This window comes from Crocodylus siamensis, chromosome 6, assembly GCF_052110815.1.
Source record: "Crocodylus siamensis isolate JL-2025a chromosome 6, ASM5211081v1, whole genome shotgun sequence".
NCBI lineage: Eukaryota > Metazoa > Chordata > Crocodylia > Crocodylidae > Crocodylus > Crocodylus siamensis.
The window spans coordinates 629,122-650,017 of NC_143400.1; the positions used below are offsets into that span (position 1 = coordinate 629,122).

The 20,896-nt window shown below is 56.6% G+C and overlaps 1 protein-coding gene across 2 annotated transcripts in view; it reads left to right on the forward strand.

Moving 5' to 3' along the window:
* ARHGAP35 (Rho GTPase activating protein 35) overlaps nt 1–16,157 on the forward strand; it is a 105,146-nt gene extending 88,989 nt beyond the window's left edge. For both annotated transcript variants that reach the window (XM_090056065.1, XM_090056066.1), the window contains 4 exons: nt 3,892–3,969; nt 6,871–7,002; nt 11,033–11,138; nt 11,595–16,157. In XM_090056065.1, coding sequence (XP_089912191.1) covers nt 3,892–3,969; nt 6,871–7,002; nt 11,033–11,138; nt 11,595–11,955 — 677 coding nt within the window. In that variant the 3' untranslated portion in view covers nt 11,956–16,157. The remainder of the gene's footprint in view (nt 1–3,891; nt 3,970–6,870; nt 7,003–11,032; nt 11,139–11,594) is intronic.
* The last annotated feature ends 4,739 nt before the right edge of the window (nt 16,158–20,896 follow it).

Consider the following 20,896-nt stretch of genomic DNA (forward strand, 5'->3'; position numbering starts at 1 on the left):
CGCTTCCAGGTGACGAGGAAATGGCTCGAGTCTCTCTCCGTGCCGCGAGTGCAGGTGGCTCAGGGGAATGTTGTTGCCACTCTGCACAGACAGGTTAGTGAGCTCCCCCAGCATTCATGCTCACAAGCTGGAGGATGAATGCATTGCCTAGTTACACGTTTAGGGGCTGATAAATCAAATGCAACACTTTTTTCCTGCAGTGTTGTGCCTCATGCTCAGGGTTTTGTGGGGGCCTTGCGCTGGCCCCAAAACCCAGAGTGTTGGCGCACAGCATTGATGCGCTTCTGAAGGTGACACCAGATTTTGTCGACTGGGCTCTCTGCATGCCTGTCCTCTCTGATTACTGGCAATACCTCTGTGCAGCGTGGATTACGCCCAAGAGGTTCAGAGCCACGTGGAGCAGGATTCCAGGAACACTTGTAGCCTGATGCCACATTTTTCCAAAATTACACAACATTACAGAGAAAGGACAGAGAAAGAGACCGAATGGCAGTGCAGGGGATGGGGCATTTCCTCCTTAGTGATAGCTTTGTAATGTCTTAATCATGAATTGGAAAGAAAAAAAAACCCTGCCCCAAGGCTGCTTTCATCCGTCCCACAAAACCCTGGCTGTTCCTGGTGGCTTCGTTGTCAGGGCTCCTAGCAGGAAGGGGAGGGATGGTTAGTCATTTAGGCACTGCATGGGGGCACGGGGAAAATCTGGCTCATATTCCCACTTCTGCCACAGGCCGTTCCTGTGGTCGTGGAGCGTTGGGGAGCTTGGTGAAAACACTGTCTTTTCTCCCATGCAGCATGCCCGGGAATACCTTGTTCTTGAAAGGTAGAATGAAGCGGGGGGAAATCTTTCCTTGTTGTAATCAAGAGCAGCATCTAAGGAGCTGGGCCTACTCATTTGTTTGGCTTCCTAGGTGTTAGTTAGTTTTGCTCTTCCCCAGCAGAAACTTAAGATGCTAAAATGGCTGTTACCGTATTTCCTCACTTATAATGTGCACCCCAGTTTCCCACAGCTGGGGGGAGGTATGTTGTATACAAGAAAACAAGGTAAATTGTGAACAGCTGAGACCCAGTAGTGAGAAACAGTCTGAAAAAGCCTTTGAATAACCCACCCTAGGCAGCACGCTAGCTGCTGTCACTGGTTTGAGCACTGCGTCCACTAGCCTTGCGCTGAGCAGGGTGATGGGACAGTGCTTGAACAGCTGCTAGCAGCCAGAGGCCCTGAAGTGTGACAGCCCTATTGCCAAAAACCAACGGAGCTGGACCAGCTTCCTCCCCGGTTTTGCTCGGCGTTATTCTGCGATTAGCGATCAACATTGTTTGCTTTGGGCCAGACGTCGTCTGACCCGACTGGATGCCAGTGTTTGTGCAGGGGGCAGCGGTTGCACTGCGGGGGGAGCAGCACAGGATTTCATGACATAAACATGGAAGCAGATTGCAGGAAATATCAAGCCAGGCGTTCAATATTGATGCTGCTCACCCACCGCGTGGCTGCATGAGCACTTCGCTGTGGATTTTGCAAGCCATCAGCAGCTCTGCCCCTCATTCAATTATTGGCAATTAATTTGCTGTTTGCTTTTATTAGCTGCTGTGGCCGATGGCTGTTAAGCAAAGAAATAAAGGGATCACATGCTGTAGTGTTGTACAGACAGGTTGTCATCAGGAAAAACAAATTAATAAGGGGCTGATGGCTGTAGCCCTGGCTGTCCCATATGCTACGCTATGCTCCCATCCCATCCCATCCATGGGCCTGAGCAAAAAGAGGCCTGGAAAGCAGAAGAAATGGGCAAGATGTCTGTAGTTCTTTCCCCTCTTCCTCCCTGCATCATCTCACCAATCGGTCTCACCGTCGGGGCCCTGCTACACCTTCAAATTCAGTCTGGATAGAAACCAGCTATTAAGTCGTTACTCGTCTTCAAACACTGACTTTGTAGCCGGTCAGGCCTCAGTATAGCTGGACAGCCATTTTTATGGCATGATGATTGCTTTGCACGTGTGGCTGGATTACATTTATTGTGCAGTTGATTGATTCACCCATGAATTGGGTGGTAATTACCTTGCACATGGGGCCAGACTAAACTTATTGCGCAATTCACCGATAAATTGCATAATAGGTATAACATGCAGTGGAAGCGCGTATGGTCCAACACAGCCAGTGCCAGTCAAAGCAGGAATGAGGCCAGCGCTATGCCACGCGAGCTCGGTGTGGCTGCAGGGATTGAGGTCAGATTTGCGAACAGGAGGAAGGGAGCACCTAGACTTCGAATGATCTCAGCACCTCCTCACACTCTTCCCAGCTAGCGCGCATCTGTTTTGACTTCTGCCTGCCTTGTCCTTACCCCTGGATGTCAAACCCATGCTGGGTGATCGGCTGGCTGCCTCTTTTGAGGGAGGAACATGGCTCTTCATCAGTAATGCTCCCTGCACAGGTCTCTTCTGAGCCCCGGGCTCTGGGGGCCGTGCCAAACCACGCGGTGGAGTCGGCTAGTCTGTGTGGAAGATGCAACTTTGGGATGACTCTTCATTTGATTCTCAGCCAGAAATAGGCCAAGGAGCCAGTTACTGTCTCTTGCGCGTCTCCTCGGGGCCGTTGGAGTATGTCCATTGATCTGTGAGCCAGCCTGGCTTTTCCCTTGTTGATCTCTGCAACCTGCCTTCCTCTCTCCCATCCATGCCCCCTTCCCTGTCCCCCCCTCTTCCCCTGCCTTTTATTGCAGCGGCTCTGTTCCTTTTTGGCTAGTGCTCCTGCTGGCTGCAAGTTCATCTATGGCCTCTGATGAAGTAGGCTGTCTCCTGTGAAAGCATATGCATCAGCACCATGTCCGAGAACGAATCTGCTTTGAATTTGGGCCTCTGGGAGAGATGGTGGCAGCTGCTGCCTTTTTTTTTTTCCATGTTACAGGGCACACAGACACTGATTGTTTTGTGTCCAGGCCTGGAATTATATGGCCTTCCAGGCTGGTCCCTTAACCTAGTTTTCCCCTCCAACAAGGCAGATTGCTGTCTGTGAAATGAAGCCACAAACAGTCCATCCCTTTAGCAATTAAAAGCTTTTAAGCTGCACAATTAATGACCTGAACCTTGAAGAAATCCTCCGGACTTGAGACGAACCTACTACCATCCATCTCTTGCGTACCAGAAAGCAGGCTGCTTGGTCCTTTCCTCACCAAATGCAGGCCTCTCAGAAAGCAGCAATTAAAGTGATTGCTAAAGTGAGACATTTTGTTCTCCCCGTTTATACCCGTGTCGTGAGGGTTGTGTGCTACTCCGGGCCCAGCAAGAGGGCTCCCTCAGCCCTCTTGTTTCCGATTGCATGTGTCGGGATGGCTGCGGTCCACCTTCCAGACCTGCTGTGCTGGGGCATTTGTCTTTGGGTGGGCAGTAAGGCAAGTTGCAGCCCTGGGCAGTTTCCTCCTTTAGACGCCCAGCTGGCCTCTAACCAGGTGTTACTCTCCAAGGAGTGGAGTGCAGCTCATGTGTTCGTTTAACTGGCCAGCTTCCTTTCACAGGTATTTTTTGTAATTGCCAGTCTTTAAGAGTGAACAAATGTTAAGATTTAGAGCAGGGGCAGCTGGAAGCAGAGGACTGTGCTCTAAACCCGAGGTTGGTCTCGGGCAGGAGACTTACCTCTGGGCCTTCCTCCTTTTGGAAAATGCTGCCTGGCTGTGCTCACCTCTCAGGGCGTTCGTACACATGAAAGTACAAAGAGGATTGAGAGCGGATGAGAAGATGCTGGAGAGGCTCTGGTTTCTCCCCTCTCTGTGCAGACCCACGGTCTTGCATGCAGGGACCCTCTCCTGTGGTTCATTCCCCTCCTTGTACACAGGGAAGCTCTGCTGCAGTGCACCACTTCACAGCCCAGCCCCGCACTGACCTTTCCCCTTTTCTGTTCCTTAGGGTTGAGCACAGAAGGCATCTACCGTGTGAGTGGAAACAAGTCAGAGATGGAAAGTCTGCAGAGGCAGTTTGATCAAGGTAATGTCTGTTCCCGTTGCTCTATCAGGGTGGGGGGCCGAGGACATGGTGCTGACTTGGAAATACACTTGGGAGTCTGCAGAGTCCAGAAGTCGCCCAAGTCGCGTGTTTTCTGTCGTTTGGGAAGACTCCAGTCCCAGGTCTCTGCAGTCTCCTTCAGGTTGGACCTGGTGTTTGTAGCTGCAGCAAAACGAGCTGGGTACGCACGTGAACAGCAGCAGAATTAGCAATGCGGCCTCCACCTTGCTAGAAATGGGCTGCTCCAGAAGGGAGGATTTTGGGTGCATGTAGGGAACTTCAGAAAATCTGCAAATCAGGACCAGATTTTATTGCTTGATTTTCTGAACTCCCCTCTGGCCTTCTGTAAATGTGCCTTTGTGTGTGTGTGTTGTCTGGGTTTAACTGTATTAGTTTATATAATTAGAAATACCACTTAGCCTCCAGCAAAGAGCCAAGGCAATACCCTTGATACCCTAGGGCAGGCCAGGATCCACTAAGTGGCAAGTGTTTTTCACTCATGTGGGCTAATGCATTTTTAAAGACCCTCTTTCACAGGGCTCACCGATCTCCCTGCGCTCATGCGTTTTGAAATGCCATAGTCCCTGTGAGCGTCATCACCACAGCCCAGCAGCAGAATAGCAAGTTTCCAGCCTGTCCTCAAGCAAAAGGCATTTTAAATAAAACCAGCCCAGTGGTTGGTATTCAGACGGGTTTGTCTTCATTTGGATTTAGTGGAAACCGCTGTATTTTACTGCATATGGAGGTGCCCCGGTGCTTGATACCTTGAAGAGCTCTGGAGCCTCCAGGACCCTTGCTACATAATTTTGGCCCTTGAAAATAACTGCACTTAATCACAGTGATGCATATTATCACCCTGTTTAAAACGACATCTTCCAACACTTCTGAATACCTTGGTGGGCCTGTCCTTCGTTAAAGAAGAGAATTGCAAATTTTTAGAGCTGGATCCTTTAACAATGTTTTCAGACCCCCGAAACCCCTGCCAGCCCTGTGTTCTGTATGGTCAGACTGTCAGTTAGTTTTAAGGCTTTTTCTTCCGATTCTTCGTGGACAAACGGGGCAAATACTTCATGGGGTAGTATGGAAACCCACGTGAAGCAAATTGCATCAAATAGATGAAGAGAGAAAACCCCAGTGAGATCTTTATTCCTTCTTTTAGAGCCATTGTGGATATTCCTAAATTGGCAGGGGGGCGTTTCTTCTAGCAGCTCTGAATTTTTTCAGATGGCTCTGACCCCTTAAAATAGCCAGAGCGTTTTCTGGGAGGTGAAGGCATGCTGCGACATGTCCGGGCAGCTACCCTGTTTTAACCACTAGTCTTTTTAGAACATAGCCAGGACGCATATTAGTGACCTTGGCATTCCTGCCTTGGTTTTTAAATACCTGGTCTGACGCTATGGCTGATGTGTATCTTACTGTTTAAAAAAAAAAGAGTGCATACCAGCTTGGGGGCATCGGGAGCTGGCCTGTTGGGGAGCTTTCCTGGTGTCTACGTTGGTTCAGGACTCTGTAGATCAGCCTTTCTGATCCTGTTCCCTTCCCTTTGGCACGGAGGAGGCCACATCTGGAGTCCTGTGTCCAGTTGTGGGCCCCCACTACAGAAAGGAGGTGGACACGTTGGAGAGAGTCCAGCGAAGGGCAATGAAAATGGTTGGGGGGCTGGGGGACAGGACTGGTGAGGAGCAGCTGAGCGAACTGGGCTGATTGAGTCTGGAGAAGAGAAGACGGAGGGGGATTGAATAACAGCCTTTACCTCCCTGCAGGGGGGCTGCAAAGAGGCTGGAGCTGGGCTGTTCTCAGTGGGGGCAGATGACAGGACAAGGAGCAATGGGCTCAGGCTGCAGCAAGGGAAGTTGAGGATTAGGAAGAACTTTCTCAAGAGGAGGGTGGTGAAGCCCTGGAACAGGCTCCCCAGAGAAATTGTGGCATCTCCATCCTGGGAGGTGTTGAAGACCTGGGTAGACAAAGCCTTGGCTGGGATGATGTGGTTGGGGCTGGTCCTGCTTGGAGCAGGGGGTTGGACAGGTCCCGTCCTCAGTCCGTGAGCCTGTTCTGCTGGTGATTCAGTTGTTTGCCATGAGCGCCGTCCCCCGCGAGGTGCTGCTCCAGGACAGACTTCTCCTTGGAGACATATGATGCTGTGTGGCTAAACACCAGGGCCAGTGTTTAGATTCCTGGGGGTTTTGCGAGCTCTGACGTGGTGTTCATGCAGACCCCTCGCTGCCCAGAGAGACTCTGCTTACTTTCCTACCAGGGATTTTATTTGGGGCTTTAAAACTTCATAAAATAACTCAGTGTAATAAAACTCAGTGCAGGCCATGACAGGCGTAGGGCCCCCTCCACAAGCAGGGTGACACGGAGGATGAAGTGCAGTGCTGCTCCTCTTTGAATGACCTCGGAGTCCTTTGGTGAAGTTCTGGGCATCGAAAGCAACGTCATGCTGCAGCTTTGCAGCAACTAACAGGCCCATAAGGGCAGGAGCAAATGATCAGAGCCATATTTACCAGTATAAAGCTGGGACAGGGGTGTCAGTCATGGCGTTAGCCAGAGCCATGTTGGTCTGGGGCAGTGTGTGCTGCTAGTCATCTTGTCCTCTTCCACATTTGTTGCTCTTAACGAGCCTCTCTTTACCTGCCAGCAAATGAACAGGGCTTCCAAGATCCACGTGGAAGAGGGGAAGTGACTAGTCTCCCTTCAGTGACCTAGTTCTTAGCTGTTTGTCCCTGGCCCACGTCACACAGGCCCCCAGCAATTCACTCTTTCCTGTGAGCTTCCCTTTCAGCCCCTCGCTGTGCTGGCTCTACCTGTCTTCCCCGGATCCCCCTGCTGTCGCGTGCTCCCCTCGGGCTGGCGCAGCAGACTCGTGAAACGCTTTCGTTGCAGATCACAACCTGGACCTGGCCGAGAAGGACTTCACGGTGCACACTGTGGCCGGAGCCATGAAAAGCTTCTTCTCAGAACTGCCCGACCCCCTGGTACCCTACAACATGCAGATTGAGCTGGTGGAAGCCCACAGTGAGTATGCGCGGGGAGGCAGGTGGCACCGTTGTGGCACAGCATAAAGGACCCTCATTCTTCCTCTCCCCTTCCTGGGATCGCCCAAGCACAGCGGCAGGAGGCAGGCCGCGGGCAGCGTGGTGGCTGTGATTGCAGCTCTCCTCGCTTTAATTGCCTCAGCCTGTATTGCCTTGTGACGATGGTGATCGCTGTTGCTACGCTGCACTTATGGCCTCCTCTGGTCAGATCTTTCCTTCTCTGCCTGCTGCCTGCACACTGTGTTCATCTTGTGAAACATATACTGCTCTGCCCCCCGCGTATCTCCTGATGTGCCAGGGCTGCAGCCCGGCTCGGTGAGTTTTAGTTCGATGTGGCTCTGGTTGCTCAGGATGAGCCCAGGGGAAGCTAATGTGCGGTTGCAGACAGTCAGCTGGCTCAGCCGGCAGCACTGTCTGCAAGTGCCTGATGTTCCCTGACAAGGTTCTTTGTGATATCGTCCATTAGACCAACTGAATAGTTGGACAAATTGTTCTTTGCAAGCTTTCAGGCACAAACGCCCTTTTTCAGGCACAGAGAGATGGTCCATGAGACTTTCTCTTCCTGGGTCTGCTGTAGTTGACTAGTATTTTTAGTGCCTCCCTGTGATTTCTGTGCTCCGAGTTGTCAGACCAGCGGACTGAAGGCTTCCAGGTGTGGGTTAACGCCAGGGAAGCCAGCGCCCGGTGTGGGAGGGCATGGAGAGCTGGCCACACACACCATGCCATGCGGAGGATGAGGGAGAGGACAGAGGGAGTCTGTTCGCCCAAGGTGTAGCGTACTTCCCCTTCCAGCGCTCTTCATCCTGCCCTTGACTTAAGAAAAAGCCAATAGGGATGTTAAAGTGCCCGGTGCCCTCATGGCAAGAGCCTCTCAAACACTGAGTCCGTGGCTTCTGCAGCCAGCAGTGCGAGAGGTTCGCTAGGCTGCGTCCTGGAAGCAGGTAGTTCCCCGGGATCGTCCTGCGGGTGCCATCTAGAGGCAAGAAAAGATAACAGCCTAGATCCCATTGTGTGAGGATTGGCTGATATAGCAGCTTTTGTCTGTGGGTTTCTTTTTAAAAAAAAACCTAAGTCATCCTGGCAAGGAAAGGAACTGGATGATCCCAAAACGGGAGCCTTTTGTCCAGGCTGGCAGCACTGCGAGGGCCATGTTAGGACAGCCTGCCAGGGGTTGATTTGAATTCTCCTGAAGGGCTGGTGTGAATTCCCTTTGCTAACGAGGACTGTCTTTACACCATTGCCTTTCACAGTGGCCTCACTTGAGCACCTAGCCGCCTGTCTTCTCGTGGTATGCATGGGCAGATCTAGGATTTTGAAAAGGGGGTGCAGATATCATCATGCATCATGGCTAACACAACACACATTTTTCTCCACTTAAAGTGAAACTAGAAGCTTTACTAATAATCTGGGGGTCCCACGCTTTATTGTTCAGTTTAAGATCAAAGCAAAAAAAATATAACTTTATTGGAATGGGTACTCATTTCTGGGCATATATATTACATTTAAAAAACACAACAAACAAGGCAACATATAGTCCTGTAGTCATTATGATTCAATATGCCTCTCTTATTTCAATTTATAAAACAAACTCTAGCCGTTTGAGCATCTTGACGGTGCCTCCAGCGCTTCTTGTCAATCATTTCCACCCCTGAGTTCATGTTCCTTGGAGTTGATGTCACCACACCCAAGTTAGAGGTAATGAGCTAGAGTTAGAAATGGTTTGCAGGGCTGTGAAATAAAAGAAATACTAGTAGGAGTGGCTAACAGATAGCAGCATTGCAGAAGAAAGGGTCGCTTGATTAATGGACCATCAAGGCCATTAAAAAGGAGAGGGTCATTCACACCTGTGAAGTGAAAGAGATTATCAGGAATCTGGTAGTGACAGTAAGCCATGAAGGCAATGGGCTGCCTCCCTGCTGCCTGGACAGAAATGCTGCTGCCCCTTGTAGGCAGATGGTTTGAAGGTTTGGGTGGAGCAGGATCAAAGTGGGGTGTGACTGCACCTCCACCCTCCAGGTCCGACCCTAGTGGTACAAGGCCCCCAAAGCAGTGAAACGGCATATAACAGGCAAACCCATGTGGTGTGAGGAGCAAGGGTGTTATGAAGATACCATCCAGCGGAGGGAAGTCATGGTTACATAGATGGTTGGGTCAGAAGGGACCTGAGCAGATCATCAAGTCCGATCCCCTGCCATGGCAGGAAAGGATGCTGGGGTCAAATGACCCCGGCAAAGTGTCTATCTAGCCTCCTTTTGAAGACCTGCAGAGCAGGAGCAAGCACTGCTTCCCTTGGAAGCTGGTTCCAGCTCCTAGCCACCCTGACCATGAAGTAGCGCTTCCTGATGTCTAATCTGAACCTACTCTCTAACAACTTACGGCCATTATTCCTTGTCACTCCTGGTAGTGCTCGGGGGAACAGGGACTCTCTCATTGCTTGCTGGTCCCCCTTGGTCAGTTTATAGACGGCCACCAGATCCCCCCTCAGCCTTCTCTTGTGGCGGCTGAACAGGTTCAGGTCCTGTAGCCACTCCTCATAGGGCCTGCCCTGCTGTCCCTAGATTATGTGGGTGGCCTCCTCCGGACCCTCTCCATGCTGTCCACTTCCCTTCTGAAGTGCGGCGCCCAGAACGGGACGCAGTACTCCAGCTGCAGCCTGACCAGTGCCGCGTGGAGGGGGAGCATCACCTCCCTGGACCTGCTCGAGATGCATCTGTGGATGCAGGACAAGGTGTGGTTGGCCTTCCTGACCCCACACTGCCGGCCCATGTTCATCTTGGCATCAGTGATGACTCCAAGATCCTTTTCCGCTTCTGCACTGATGAGAAGGGAGTTCCCCAGCCTGTAGATATGGTGCAGGTTGTTCCTTCCTAGGTGCAGCACCTTGCACTTGTCAGTGTTGAATCCCATCCTATTCTCGTCCGCCCACCCCTGTAACCTGTCCAGATGCAATTGCGACCTGTCCCTCTCCTCCAGCCTGCCCACATCCCCCCCACATCTTAGTGTTGTCTGTGAATTTGAACAGGTGCTTTTTACCCCCTCGTCCAAGTCGCTGATGAAGATGTTGAACAGTGCGGGCCTGAGGACCGAGCCCGGGGGGACCCCACTGCCCACGTCCCTCCAGGTCGAATAAGACCCATCCACCACCACCCTCTGGGTGTGACCCTCCAGCCAGTTAGTGACCCATCTGACTGTTGTAGACATAGATGCTACAATCGCTTAATTGCTTAATGAGAACGGGATGAGAGACGGTGTCAAAGGCCTTCCTAAAGTCCAGAAAGGCTACATCCACCGTGACACCTGCGTCCAAGAATTTTGGGACCCGGTCATAGAAGGCCACCAGGTTGGTTTGTGGGACCTGCGTCTAATAAACCCGTGTTCATTGCAGGTGGAGAGTTGCAGTGTCTTGTACAGATTCTCCCCACATTGCTACTTCCGGTCTTGTGGCATCATTCATGTTTTAATTACCAGCTTTTCTGCCGTGCTCATCTTTCCTGGCGCCCTCCCACTCTTAATGAATTGTCCTTATAATGCCAGCGAGCAGAACCACTGTGTAGGCTGCTTGGAAATGTGCTTCAGCTCCGAAAGCCCTGCGGCAGCTGGACTTAGGCTCTTAAGCACCGTATTTATTTGGTTCCACAAATGAAGCTCCCCCCGCATTTAACGGGGGTGGGGAGCCCCTCATCTTGCAATTGAGTCGCATCAACCGTGGGGACAGCTTGGCATCCTGCAGCTAAGCAGGACATCGTGCTGGCCTTTCAGGAGCCCCCAGCGCACGTCTCCCTACCGAGCCTGGCAATTAAACGCACGTGGCTTTAGGGCCAACCTCAGGCGGCGGGCTTTGGATCTCCAAGGTGCTCGGCTCCTCTGCAGAGAAGTCCTGGTGGGATTCGCCTCCGGACGCCCCAGCAGGTTCTCCCGACTCCACAGGCCTCAGTGTCACGTTTAAGCAGCTCCCCGGCGGGTCGTGAATGTTTCGTTGCCTCATTCCGATTTTGCTTTTGTCTTGGCAGAAATAAATGATCGGGAGCAGAAGCTGCACGCGCTCAAAGAGGTGCTGAAGAAGTTCCCCAAGGAGAACCACGAGGTCTTCAAATACGTCATCGCGCACCTGAACAAGTACGTACAAGGTCCATTCCCCCGTGCCGGGCAGGGAGCGTCTCCTCTTTATCCCACCTTGGCCTCTTCCTGGAGGTTCGCAGACGAAGCCCTAGAACCATCTAAAGCCCGTGCTGATGGCCTGGGAGTGTAGGGAGGCCGCCCGAAGTGATTCTCTCTGTCCAGTTAAGCAGGCCTGGTCTTTATTGTGGGGTACAATGCTGCTACAAACAACCTGGCAGGAAGCCACCATGAGACCCACCCATCTCGAGCTCCGCCAGTCCTGCGGAGGCTCTTGCTCGGACATGCCGGAGGGTCATCCTCTGGCTGCGGCAGTCTGCATTCCCATCTCTGCGATGGGCTGGGGGCTTCGTTTCCCAGACCTCTGGAAAGTGGGTGGTGCAGCTCGTTTCCCGGGGGCCGGGAGCGCTGCCCCGCTGGCTCACGGTCCCTTCCTTCCTTTCTTGCTCGCCACAGGGTCAGTCACAACAGCCGCGTGAACCTGATGACGAGCGATAACCTGTCCATCTGTTTCTGGCCGACGCTGATGAGGCCCGATTTCAGCACCATGGATGCCCTGACGGCCACCCGCACCTATCAGACAATCATTGAACTCTTCATCCAGCAGTGCCCCTTCTTTTTCTACAATCGGCCCATCCTCGAGCCCCCCAGCGCAACGCCCAGCTCCCCCTCGGCGGTCCCTGCCACCACACCCTTCCTGACCTCCACGCCTGTGACGACCCACCCATCCCCCCCACAGACTCCTCCTCCATCCCCGCAGTCCCCCCTCCAGCCTCTCCTCCCGCCCCAGCTGCCAGCGGAGCAACACATGCTGTGAGCTGCTGCGCAGCGGGGAACGGTGGCCTGGTCTCTCCTCCCGCCCGGGGCGGAGGTTGGAAACTTAAAACCCCAGGGGCCTGCTCTCCCTCTCTCCCCACACCCCGTGGTAGCCGCGGCGGCGACGGCAGTCTGACAAAGCAGGAGCACGTCACGTCGCAGACTCGCGCTGGGTGGGTTGGCTCGAGATGGACACCGTGTGCGGGGAAGGAAGGGGGCCCCTTTTGAGCAGCTGAAGCCGTCGGAGCAGGATCAGCTCCGGTCCAAGCCAACCTGCAGACATTTGCGTGAGCCCTGTCACGGCTGGGACCCTTTGGACCGCTCGGGAACCACCCTTCAACCTGTGCATGCCGAGATCCTGGCGCGGAGCCCGTGGAGAAAAACCCCGCTCACGTTCCACAGGCGGTTAGTCGAGGCTCGTCCCGCTGGGAGACTGTCCGCCCCGCAGGGACCAGAGCTCGGCGCTCCCATCGCCGCCCGCCCGGACCACAGATCTCGTGATCGAGCACAGCTTGGGCGTGAGCAAAGCTAGAATGTAACTGGACTTGTGCGCGCACAGGGGCTGGGGGGGAACTCCTTCTGGGAACAGAGGGACACTGGAAACGTCCACGCTCCTGCCACGTTCGCGGAGAGAGGAGACTGGCGGCCACTTCCGCCCGGGTGCTCTCAGCGGCTGGGCGCATCAGGCTCTCTGGTTCGGCATCCCCTCGGCAAATTGTTAGCGTAGAATTTTTTTCTCGTCCTTCCCTCCCTCCCTCCCTTTGGCAATTAGCACTTACCGGAAGAGAGGTTTGGAAACACTGTAGCTGTTGACTGTCACCCCGAAGCTGGATTTTGATTCCTTTGGAACACTATTGTTATGGAAACACTATCGTTATGCTGTGTGTGTGTGTGTGTGTGTGCGCGTGTGTGCGTGTGCGCGCAGCAGGGAGGGAAGCGTGTCATGGAGCGCTTGCAGCTTCAGCTGATGTGGGGCGGCCGTTCGAGTGGCCCTTCACCAAGTGGACGTTGCTGGCTTTGCTTGTGAGGGTGGGATTCTCACAGAAGCAAATGCACTACAGAGGTCCCTTGGGCCTTGCCGTGGAGCTTGGAGCGGGGCCTGGCTCCAGCCCCCAGGCGGGTCGGTAGGCCATGTGAGTGAAGGCCGTGGCTGCTTGGGCCACCAGCATCCCCCAAAGACCTGCGGAGGGCAGATGCTGTAGAATCGGGGCCAGGTCAGCGTGCGCTTACGAAGAGTGTGCCTGCGTGGGGGTTTCTTGCTGCCTGTCTCGGCGTGGGAGCTCCCCTGGCACGGGTCCGCCACGGGCACACGTAGGGTGCACTGCTGCAGCACTACTCCCGGAGTCGTCCCTGAGCTGCTGGTTGCCCTGCCTGCAGCCCCCGCGCGGGCCAGCCAGCCTGCTGCCCCTCACGGTTTGGCTGCCGTGTTGCATGTCTCTTCCATCGTGTGTGTGTGTGTGTGTGTGTGTCCCTCCCCTTCCCCAGTAACACAGGGCGGTTTTTAACTGGAGTTTCTATGGTACCACTGGGAGAGATCCCCCCAAGGCCCCTCCTGTGTCTCTTCGCACTTTAAAACGGGATCTGTGGATTGTTCCTGTTTTTCTGTTTCCAAGGACGTTTGAGTCACTGCGTGGATCCAGTTAAGCTAGCTTAGGACGGGCAGCCGCTTGGAGCCCCCCGCCCCACTGCCCTGCCCTGTTCTTACAGACCAAGAAACCCGCTTTCATTCTGCTTAGGCCAGAGTAACTTCTCCCAGCTTCCTCCCGCTCCTGCTTGAAAGCAGCCGCTCTTCTGTAAGTCACTGGCCGGTGATTTGGGCTTTCACGTTCTTTCCCGCGGGGTCGCCCACGCGTGGCTGGGGCCGTGGCTGGAGGAGGATTTAGTCCCGGGGTGGCTGCCCCTTCTTGCCCAGTTCAGGCAATGTGAGCTTCTCTGCTTTTCTCTCCCCCACCCAGAGCCCCGTGAGAGGGGAGGGTTTGAGGGTCGCTCGCTCTGCGTAAGAGGTCTGTTTCCGTGCCTTTCTGTCGCTCTGATGCCAACCTGCCTGCGGGAGCACCGATCTGAAAGTCCCCGCAGCGGCCCTCTTCCCCTCCCCAAAGAAACTCCCATTCCTGCCACGCTCGGGGCTTCCCTCCACCTGTGGCACCCCATCGTCTGGGTAGCGTGGCCTGGCAGGTGGTGTCCCCCGCATTGTTGGCCCCTCGTGGACAGCAGCCCACCCTCCTCTCCTCGGATGGCAGAGCCCTCCGGCGGTAGGAAGCCTACGCGTGGCCCCTGCTGCAGAGAGGGAGAGGAGGGAAGACCAGGCCTAGGAGGGGCAGCAGGCCACGGGCGCCTCGGCTTCTGATGGCATGACGTAGGGCACTGGACCTGTAGCCCGGCCCAACAAGTGACAGTTCTTATGTTCCCGCGTGTTTGCGGCCTGTTGCAGCCACGTGCTCGCCACTCCTGGCGTGCAGTGCTTTTCCTTTGCCGGGGCGTTGTGCCGGGGGCTGGAGGGGGCCTCCAGGGTCCCTTCTGGTCCAACCCCTGCCCGAGGCAGGATCGGCCCCGTCCCAGCCAGCCCAGACCAACCGTGATCCCGACTACGTGAGACGACCCTCATCTCCCTAGCTGCCACCACTGATGTCCTGCCTCTAAAAGTGTCACTCTCCACTTGAGGTCCGGGGTAGAGGGCTGTGCCCACCCCCAATCCGTACCGATCGGAGCATGGGACAAAAGGCCTCCCTGACCCCAGGTATGGTTATTGGTTGGCCCCTGAGCCGAGGGGCAAGAGCCCTGGCCATGCCCGTGACACCCGTGGGGGGGCTAGGGGTAAAGAGGCTTCCCCAATACCCCTCTCCGCTGCCAGGCAGCGCGCACGCAGACTGCGCCTTGGCACGTCCTCCCGGAAGCTTTCGGGACCTTGTTCCCTGCCTCCCGCTTTCTGTCCGCTCCGTTTTGCCTTCGCTTGCGTCGCTCGGCGGCCGCGGTCCTTGCTCATCTCCGCTGTCATTTTTTTTAAAGCAAGCGCGACCCTTCTTTACAAATAGACAGCGCCGAGGCGTCCTTCGCGTGCTCCAAGCAAAGCCCAACCCAAATTGCAAGAGGATCGGGGACGAGACGCTTACCGGACACACGGAGAGTTCCCATGTCACGCAGCCGATTGATGTGATTTGATTTGATTTCCCCCCTCTCTCCGGGCTGCCTTTGGCTCTTCTGCTTGGCAATTAACATTTCCGCAGTGATTGTACCTGTGACATTTTAGTTCCCGAACGGTAATCAGAGCAGGGGAACGATATTTTTAACCACTTCCATTTTAATTGCTGCGCTGATCACTTGCCTGTAATTCCAGGGACTCTCAGCCGCGGGGGTCCCAAGTCAGAGTTGATTTGATCTCTTTTTTTTTGTTCAGACACTTGTGGTTTTACTTTGTCTGCCCCGGACCATCTTCTCATTCAAGTACGTGCCGATCTGTCTGTCTCTAACTATCAGCCCCGTGGAGTCCCTGCTACGGGGCTTTTTTTCCCACTACCTGTGTAATAGATCCTAGTTTTTACTTGTTAGGTTTAACCCCCGCTCCCTTTTTTTTGTAAAACCTGAAAATACAATAGAAATATTGTATTTCACTGTAGTTTTAAGGCAGGACAATAATAAGTTATTGTTTAAATAAAAAGAAAAAAGTTAATTTTTTTTTTCCCTGTGTGCATTAAAAAAAACCCCAACAAATCTCTCCAATCGAATGGGAATTCAAAAACAAAAAAGACTTGTCCTGAAAAGTTGGATTAGTGCCGCACCCAACTTATTTTTCTGGTACTTGTATTTTCACATGTAAAATGATCTCTCGCTATGTTGAATTAACAAATATTTTGAGTTCAAGGAAAGAAAAAAACAAAAAAAAAAGAAGCATATTCATGGTATTAAAATGTGTTAGTAGTTCCAGCTGAGTATGTGCCCGAAACCCAAGGTTTTCGCTGAAAAGAAAACAAAAGAAGTGAAGACCTGTATGTAAAGCAAAGAGCATAACGGTTCTTTCTTTGTATTTCTAGAGGTCTAACAACATCCTTTAGTTTTTGGTGATAGACTCTTTATTTTGACGCTTCTTTTAAGGACTTTTTTTAACAATTTGTGGTAATTTCCAGGGCCAGAACCCAGTTAATGCATGATGATGTTGAAAGCTCTGGGCCAGAAAAAGCCCCTCTACCCCATCCCACCCCCACCCCCTTTTTTTTCTGCTGAGTTTTAAAAGAAAAAAAAATCATGTATTTGCTGCAGAGTATTGTAATTGTCTCAATGGGAATGGTGTACAAACTTCAAGGCCTTACGTGATATGTATCATAGTTAATAAATCAATCTTGTAAAAAAAAAAAAAATCCCAACCAACCCCCCTCGAGCCCACCCCCGGGGCTGGTTTTGCTGGTGGCTTTTCTTCTTCTCACGCTCCTCCCCACCTCCGTCTTGCTCCACTTTGCAGATCCACCGCTTGGCCACGACCTGCGCAAGGGAGCTGTGGCCCGACGCAGCTGGGGGGTATTAGTGGGCAAGGGGGGTAGGAGCTTGGAGGTTTCTGGGACCTGTCCAGACCAAGCCCTGGCTGGGGTGATGTAGTTGGGGCTGGTGCTGCTTGGAGCAGGGGCCTGGACTCGAGGTGAGCTCCCTTCAACCTTCATTTTCTATGGCGTGAGCAGTGCCCTGGTCTTTGCGTGCTGCGAGGCGACTCGTCCTGCAAAACCAGCCCGTGGCAGCCGCTCGGGGTGAGGCCGGGGCCCCAGGGCTTGAACGTGTGGCCCTAGACACGTGGTGCCCCGGGGCTTCCTCCCTTGCACCCATGCGGTTTGGAAGGGGGATAAATATTTGTCTGCGACGCGTCGGCCAGGTGCTGCGCCCGTAGCCCCACGACCCCCCAGGGAGGACATGAAGCCAGCAGCCCCCTGCCTGGACACCACCCTGTACCCTTAACTGCCCCCTCCGCTGACAGGCGAGAAATGGAGTCGCTGCCGCAGCGGGTGCGAGAGCCGCCGGGCGCTGGGTCCGTCACCCCGTGCCCTGCGGCGCCGGGAGGGTGGCGGGGCTGGGCAGGGCTTTGCCCTGTTCCTCTCTCCCTGGCAGCCGCTGGCAGTCCAGGACGGTCCGATCCGAGGCCGCGCCCCGCGCTCCCGTGCTCAGCAGCTCCTGCTGCCCCTCGCCTCCGGAAGCGGAGCCAGGCCCTTGTGCACGTGGCCGAACTCTCCGCTGCCCCACAGCCACGACCGGTGCCACAAGCGCCCCGTTCATCCCACGCGGGGGGGAACGAATGTCCTCCCGCCTGCTCGTTGCCTCCTCGTCCTGGTTCGGTGGGAGAGTCGAGCAGAAATCCCCAGGGCCTTTCTCTTGGCCACTTGGTGCTCCCCTCGAGGCTCTCCTGAACTGCGCAGGCCTGGCCGGGCTGGAGAGGATCGGGGCCCTCCGCACCCAGCTGGGAGCCGTCGCACGGTGGTTTCCTCCACCCTCTGGACCCACGTCCCCGCTAGGCCGATGTCCGGCTCCATCCTGGGGGCCCGGCGGCGTCGCGGAGCCGGTGGCCGGCGTTACAGGGACCCTCGCGTGTCGGCTGCTGATCGAAGAGGCTGAAGCAGGCCCGCAGCCCGGCCTTTCCTGGCTTGTGCTTCAGCGCACAAAACTAAGCGTCTGTCCCGAAGTCTCGGCTTCCCGTGCCAGCACAGCGCAGGTTTGCACCCCTGCGGCCGGGGCAGGCGCCGGGGGCGGGAGGACCGGACTGGCAGCAGGTCTCGGAGGTGCCATTTTTTCCGAGTTTCCCTCTGGCCTAGGCCCCGTATTTCTGCGGGGCCGGTTTTCATCTAATCCACAGAAGCAGCCGGCAGGAGGCGATGGTGTCCCTCGACGCGGCCCGGCGTAGGCCTCATCCGTACACAGCGCGCGGTCCTGGGCTCCGCATGCCCGAAAGGCCGCCATAGAGACGATAGGGAGGGCCCCGAGGCAGCGAAGGTGACGGGGCTTGGACAGCGCGTCCTGCGAGGAGCTGGCGGGAGAGGCGTGCAAGGGGCACGGCTGCGGTACTTGTGGGGCCGCCGTCGAGAAGAGGGAAAGCGGCTTTTCTGTCCTGCCGCGGAGAGGAGGGTGCAGGCGCGGCCCCGGGGGCTGAAGCTGCGGCGAAGCAGGTTTTGGTTGGAAATGCGGAAACGCTTCTCCCGGGCTCGAGCCGGGAGCGGGGCAGTGTCCAGCCCCGGGGGCTCGAGGAGAGGGACACGGGGGTGATCTAGGCGTTGCGAGGCCGTGAGGATGTCTCCGGCTTCTGGGCTGCGCTGGGTTTGCCCCCACTTTCTGCTCCGTGTCTGGGGGGGTTCAATCTCCCCCAGAGGGGCTGGGGCTGGGCCAACCCCACAGGGTCCCGCTGGAGGGTCTTGCCCCGGTGCACTGGGGCAGGAAGGGATTCCCCCCCTGCTCAGACTGGTCCGCACTGGGGAGGGTTTCCCCTTCCTCTGCAGCGGGGGCGGCCTGGCCTGGGCCTGGGTCTCTGCAGCGCCCGCGACCCCCCGGCAGCAGCAGGACGCTGCCCCGCAGCCCCTGCTCTCCTGGGAGAGGGGCGAAGCCCAGTGCAGGGTCAGGGCCGGCGGCCGCGCTGCTCCGAGGTTCGACGCCGGGTTTGTCCAGGCTGGTTTGGACGGGGCTGATCCTGCCGCGGGCCAGGGCTGGACCAGACGTGCCCCCATGGGTCCTTGCCCGCCCCGCGGCTCCAGGCCCCCGTGGTTCTCCGACCTCTACTGGGTTGTACTTGAATTTCTCGATTTACAGGAAGTTCGGGAGCTGAACCGCGTCAGTTTTCCTGCGGACGTGAAAGGTGTCCGAGTCGGGATCTACCTCCTTCCTTCACCCCTGTGGACTGCGGCTTGGCCGCCTCCTGTTTTGCCCTCTCCCCGAACAGGTGGTCTTCCATAATCAAGACGGCTTCGCTTGGATTTGCATCTCTACACCTGATCGAGACACTGAGCCTGCATCTCTCTGTCTAACGCCCTTGGTCGCATCCCTTGCTAGGAGCTGGAGCTCTGTCTGGTGTCTCGGGCTCGTCTCGGCATTGTTTTCCCTTTGTCGTGTCTCCTGCGCTCCGGTGAATCGTGTCTCATCCCGGGCTTCGGCCGAGATGCTGTCCGGCGTGGGCCTGCGGCCGGCAGGCAGTGACCGTGTCTTGCCCTGGACACCTCGCCCCGCGGGTTCGGAAAGCCCCAAGGTCTGTCCTGGAAACCCAGCCCAGGAGCAGCAAGGAGGGAGCTAGGCCGGCTCCTGGGGCCGCCACGCTTCCCAGCTCGCCCGCAGGGTGGGAGTGTTGCAGCCCAGTTGTGCCCCTGGTCGTGCAGCTCCCGCCACCCCAGTGCAAGGGGGGCTTGGCCTTGGCCTTGGCCGGGGCCTGGGGCCGGGGTAGGGTTAGGGGCGGCGAGTCCTGCCAGCAGGGTTGGGGGGTGGTCTGGAAGCCACAAGAGACTGAGCTGGGGGGGAGGGCGGTTGCAAATCATGAAGCAGAGGGGATGGACGGGGGGAGGCTTTGTCCTCCCTGGAGGCCTCTCGATCCACCCTGGGGGAGACGGGACCAGCGGGGGGAACTGGGGCAGGGGAGGTTTGTCAGCGGCAGGCGGGGGCAGGCTGGGCTCTGTCCAGGCCTGGGATCCTGGCGCTTCCCGCCGGGCCGGGTTTGGACATAGCAGCTCCAGCGAGCCCCGACCCCGCTCCCCGGGGCAGTGCAGCCTTGAAGGGCGCTGGGGGCAGGGGAGTTAGCGCTGCCTGGAGTCCCTCGTCCTCTCTAAGGGGCGCCTGCCCCTGGGGTCCCGCAAAGCCCCGGTCCGTGGGGCTGAGGGGTAGGGAGCCGGGTGCTCGATGCCAAGTGGGGGGACGCTTGCACTCACGGGGAGGGGCAGTGGGGACCCTGCCCTCCCGGATCAGGGCCCCTTTGCAAGCACAAAGCGAGGGTGGAGGGGAAAGGGCCCTTGTGCTGCAGCGGGGGCGGAGGGTGGGATGGGGAAGCAGGCCCGGGGCTGCCAGCAGGGCAGTGGCGGAGCTGGGCAGGGAGCCCAGGTGTCCGGACTCAGGCTGGGGTTTTCCCCAGTGCCTGCCCCTTTCTCCCCTCCTGTGCCTCAGTTTCCCTGCCGGGGAGGGCGGGGGTGCTGACTGGGGCCCCTGGGACCAGCCACCGTAATGCACCTAGTAGCTGGCCCCTCAAGGGGCTGCTGTTCCCAGGTGCTGCCACCAGGGGGCAGCACTGCCCTTCCCAGCGGCCAGGTCCAGTTGGCCCGGCTGGGCTGGGGGCAGGGCTGAGGGGAAGCCTTGCCCCCCCTTTCCCCTTGCCTTTTGCCCACCCGGCCTGCATGGGATGACCCCCCCAGCCACCCGTGTCCTGCATGGAGAGAGCTGGGGGGCTACAGGCTCCTCGCAGTGCGGGGGTTAATGGCTGGGCGGGGGCTGCGGGGCCCTGGCATGGCAAGGGTTAATGCGGTCAGGGAAGGGGGGCTGAGTGACTGACAGCAGAATGGCTCGGATGCAGCCACCTCTGGGGAGGAGCGCCGCAGCTGCTAGTCACTGCAACCGGCGGTGCGAGGGTTAAACACAGCCCGTGTGACCCCCCAGCACCCTGACCGCGGCCCCCCGCCGTGGGGCCGGAAGGGGCGGGGAAGCTCCTGGGCCCCCAGGCACGGGGAACTGAGGCGTGGCAGTGAGGGGGCAAAGGGAAGTGCCCAAGGCCCTGGCAGGGAGGCAGTGGCAGAGCTGCCGGGTGGCGGATGGGGGTCTCCAAGCAGCCCGACCCCCACAGCGCCCCCTGCTGCCCAGGCCTTGGGGTGGGAGTGGGACATCCTCCCGGGCTGTCAATCAAGGGCGGGCTGCGCTTGCTGTCAGGTCCAATGAGGGGGCTCAAAGGCTCCTGCCCCCCTCCCCCCGCGGTCTAGTGCCCCCTAGGGGTGGCCCCAGGCCGGCGCGAA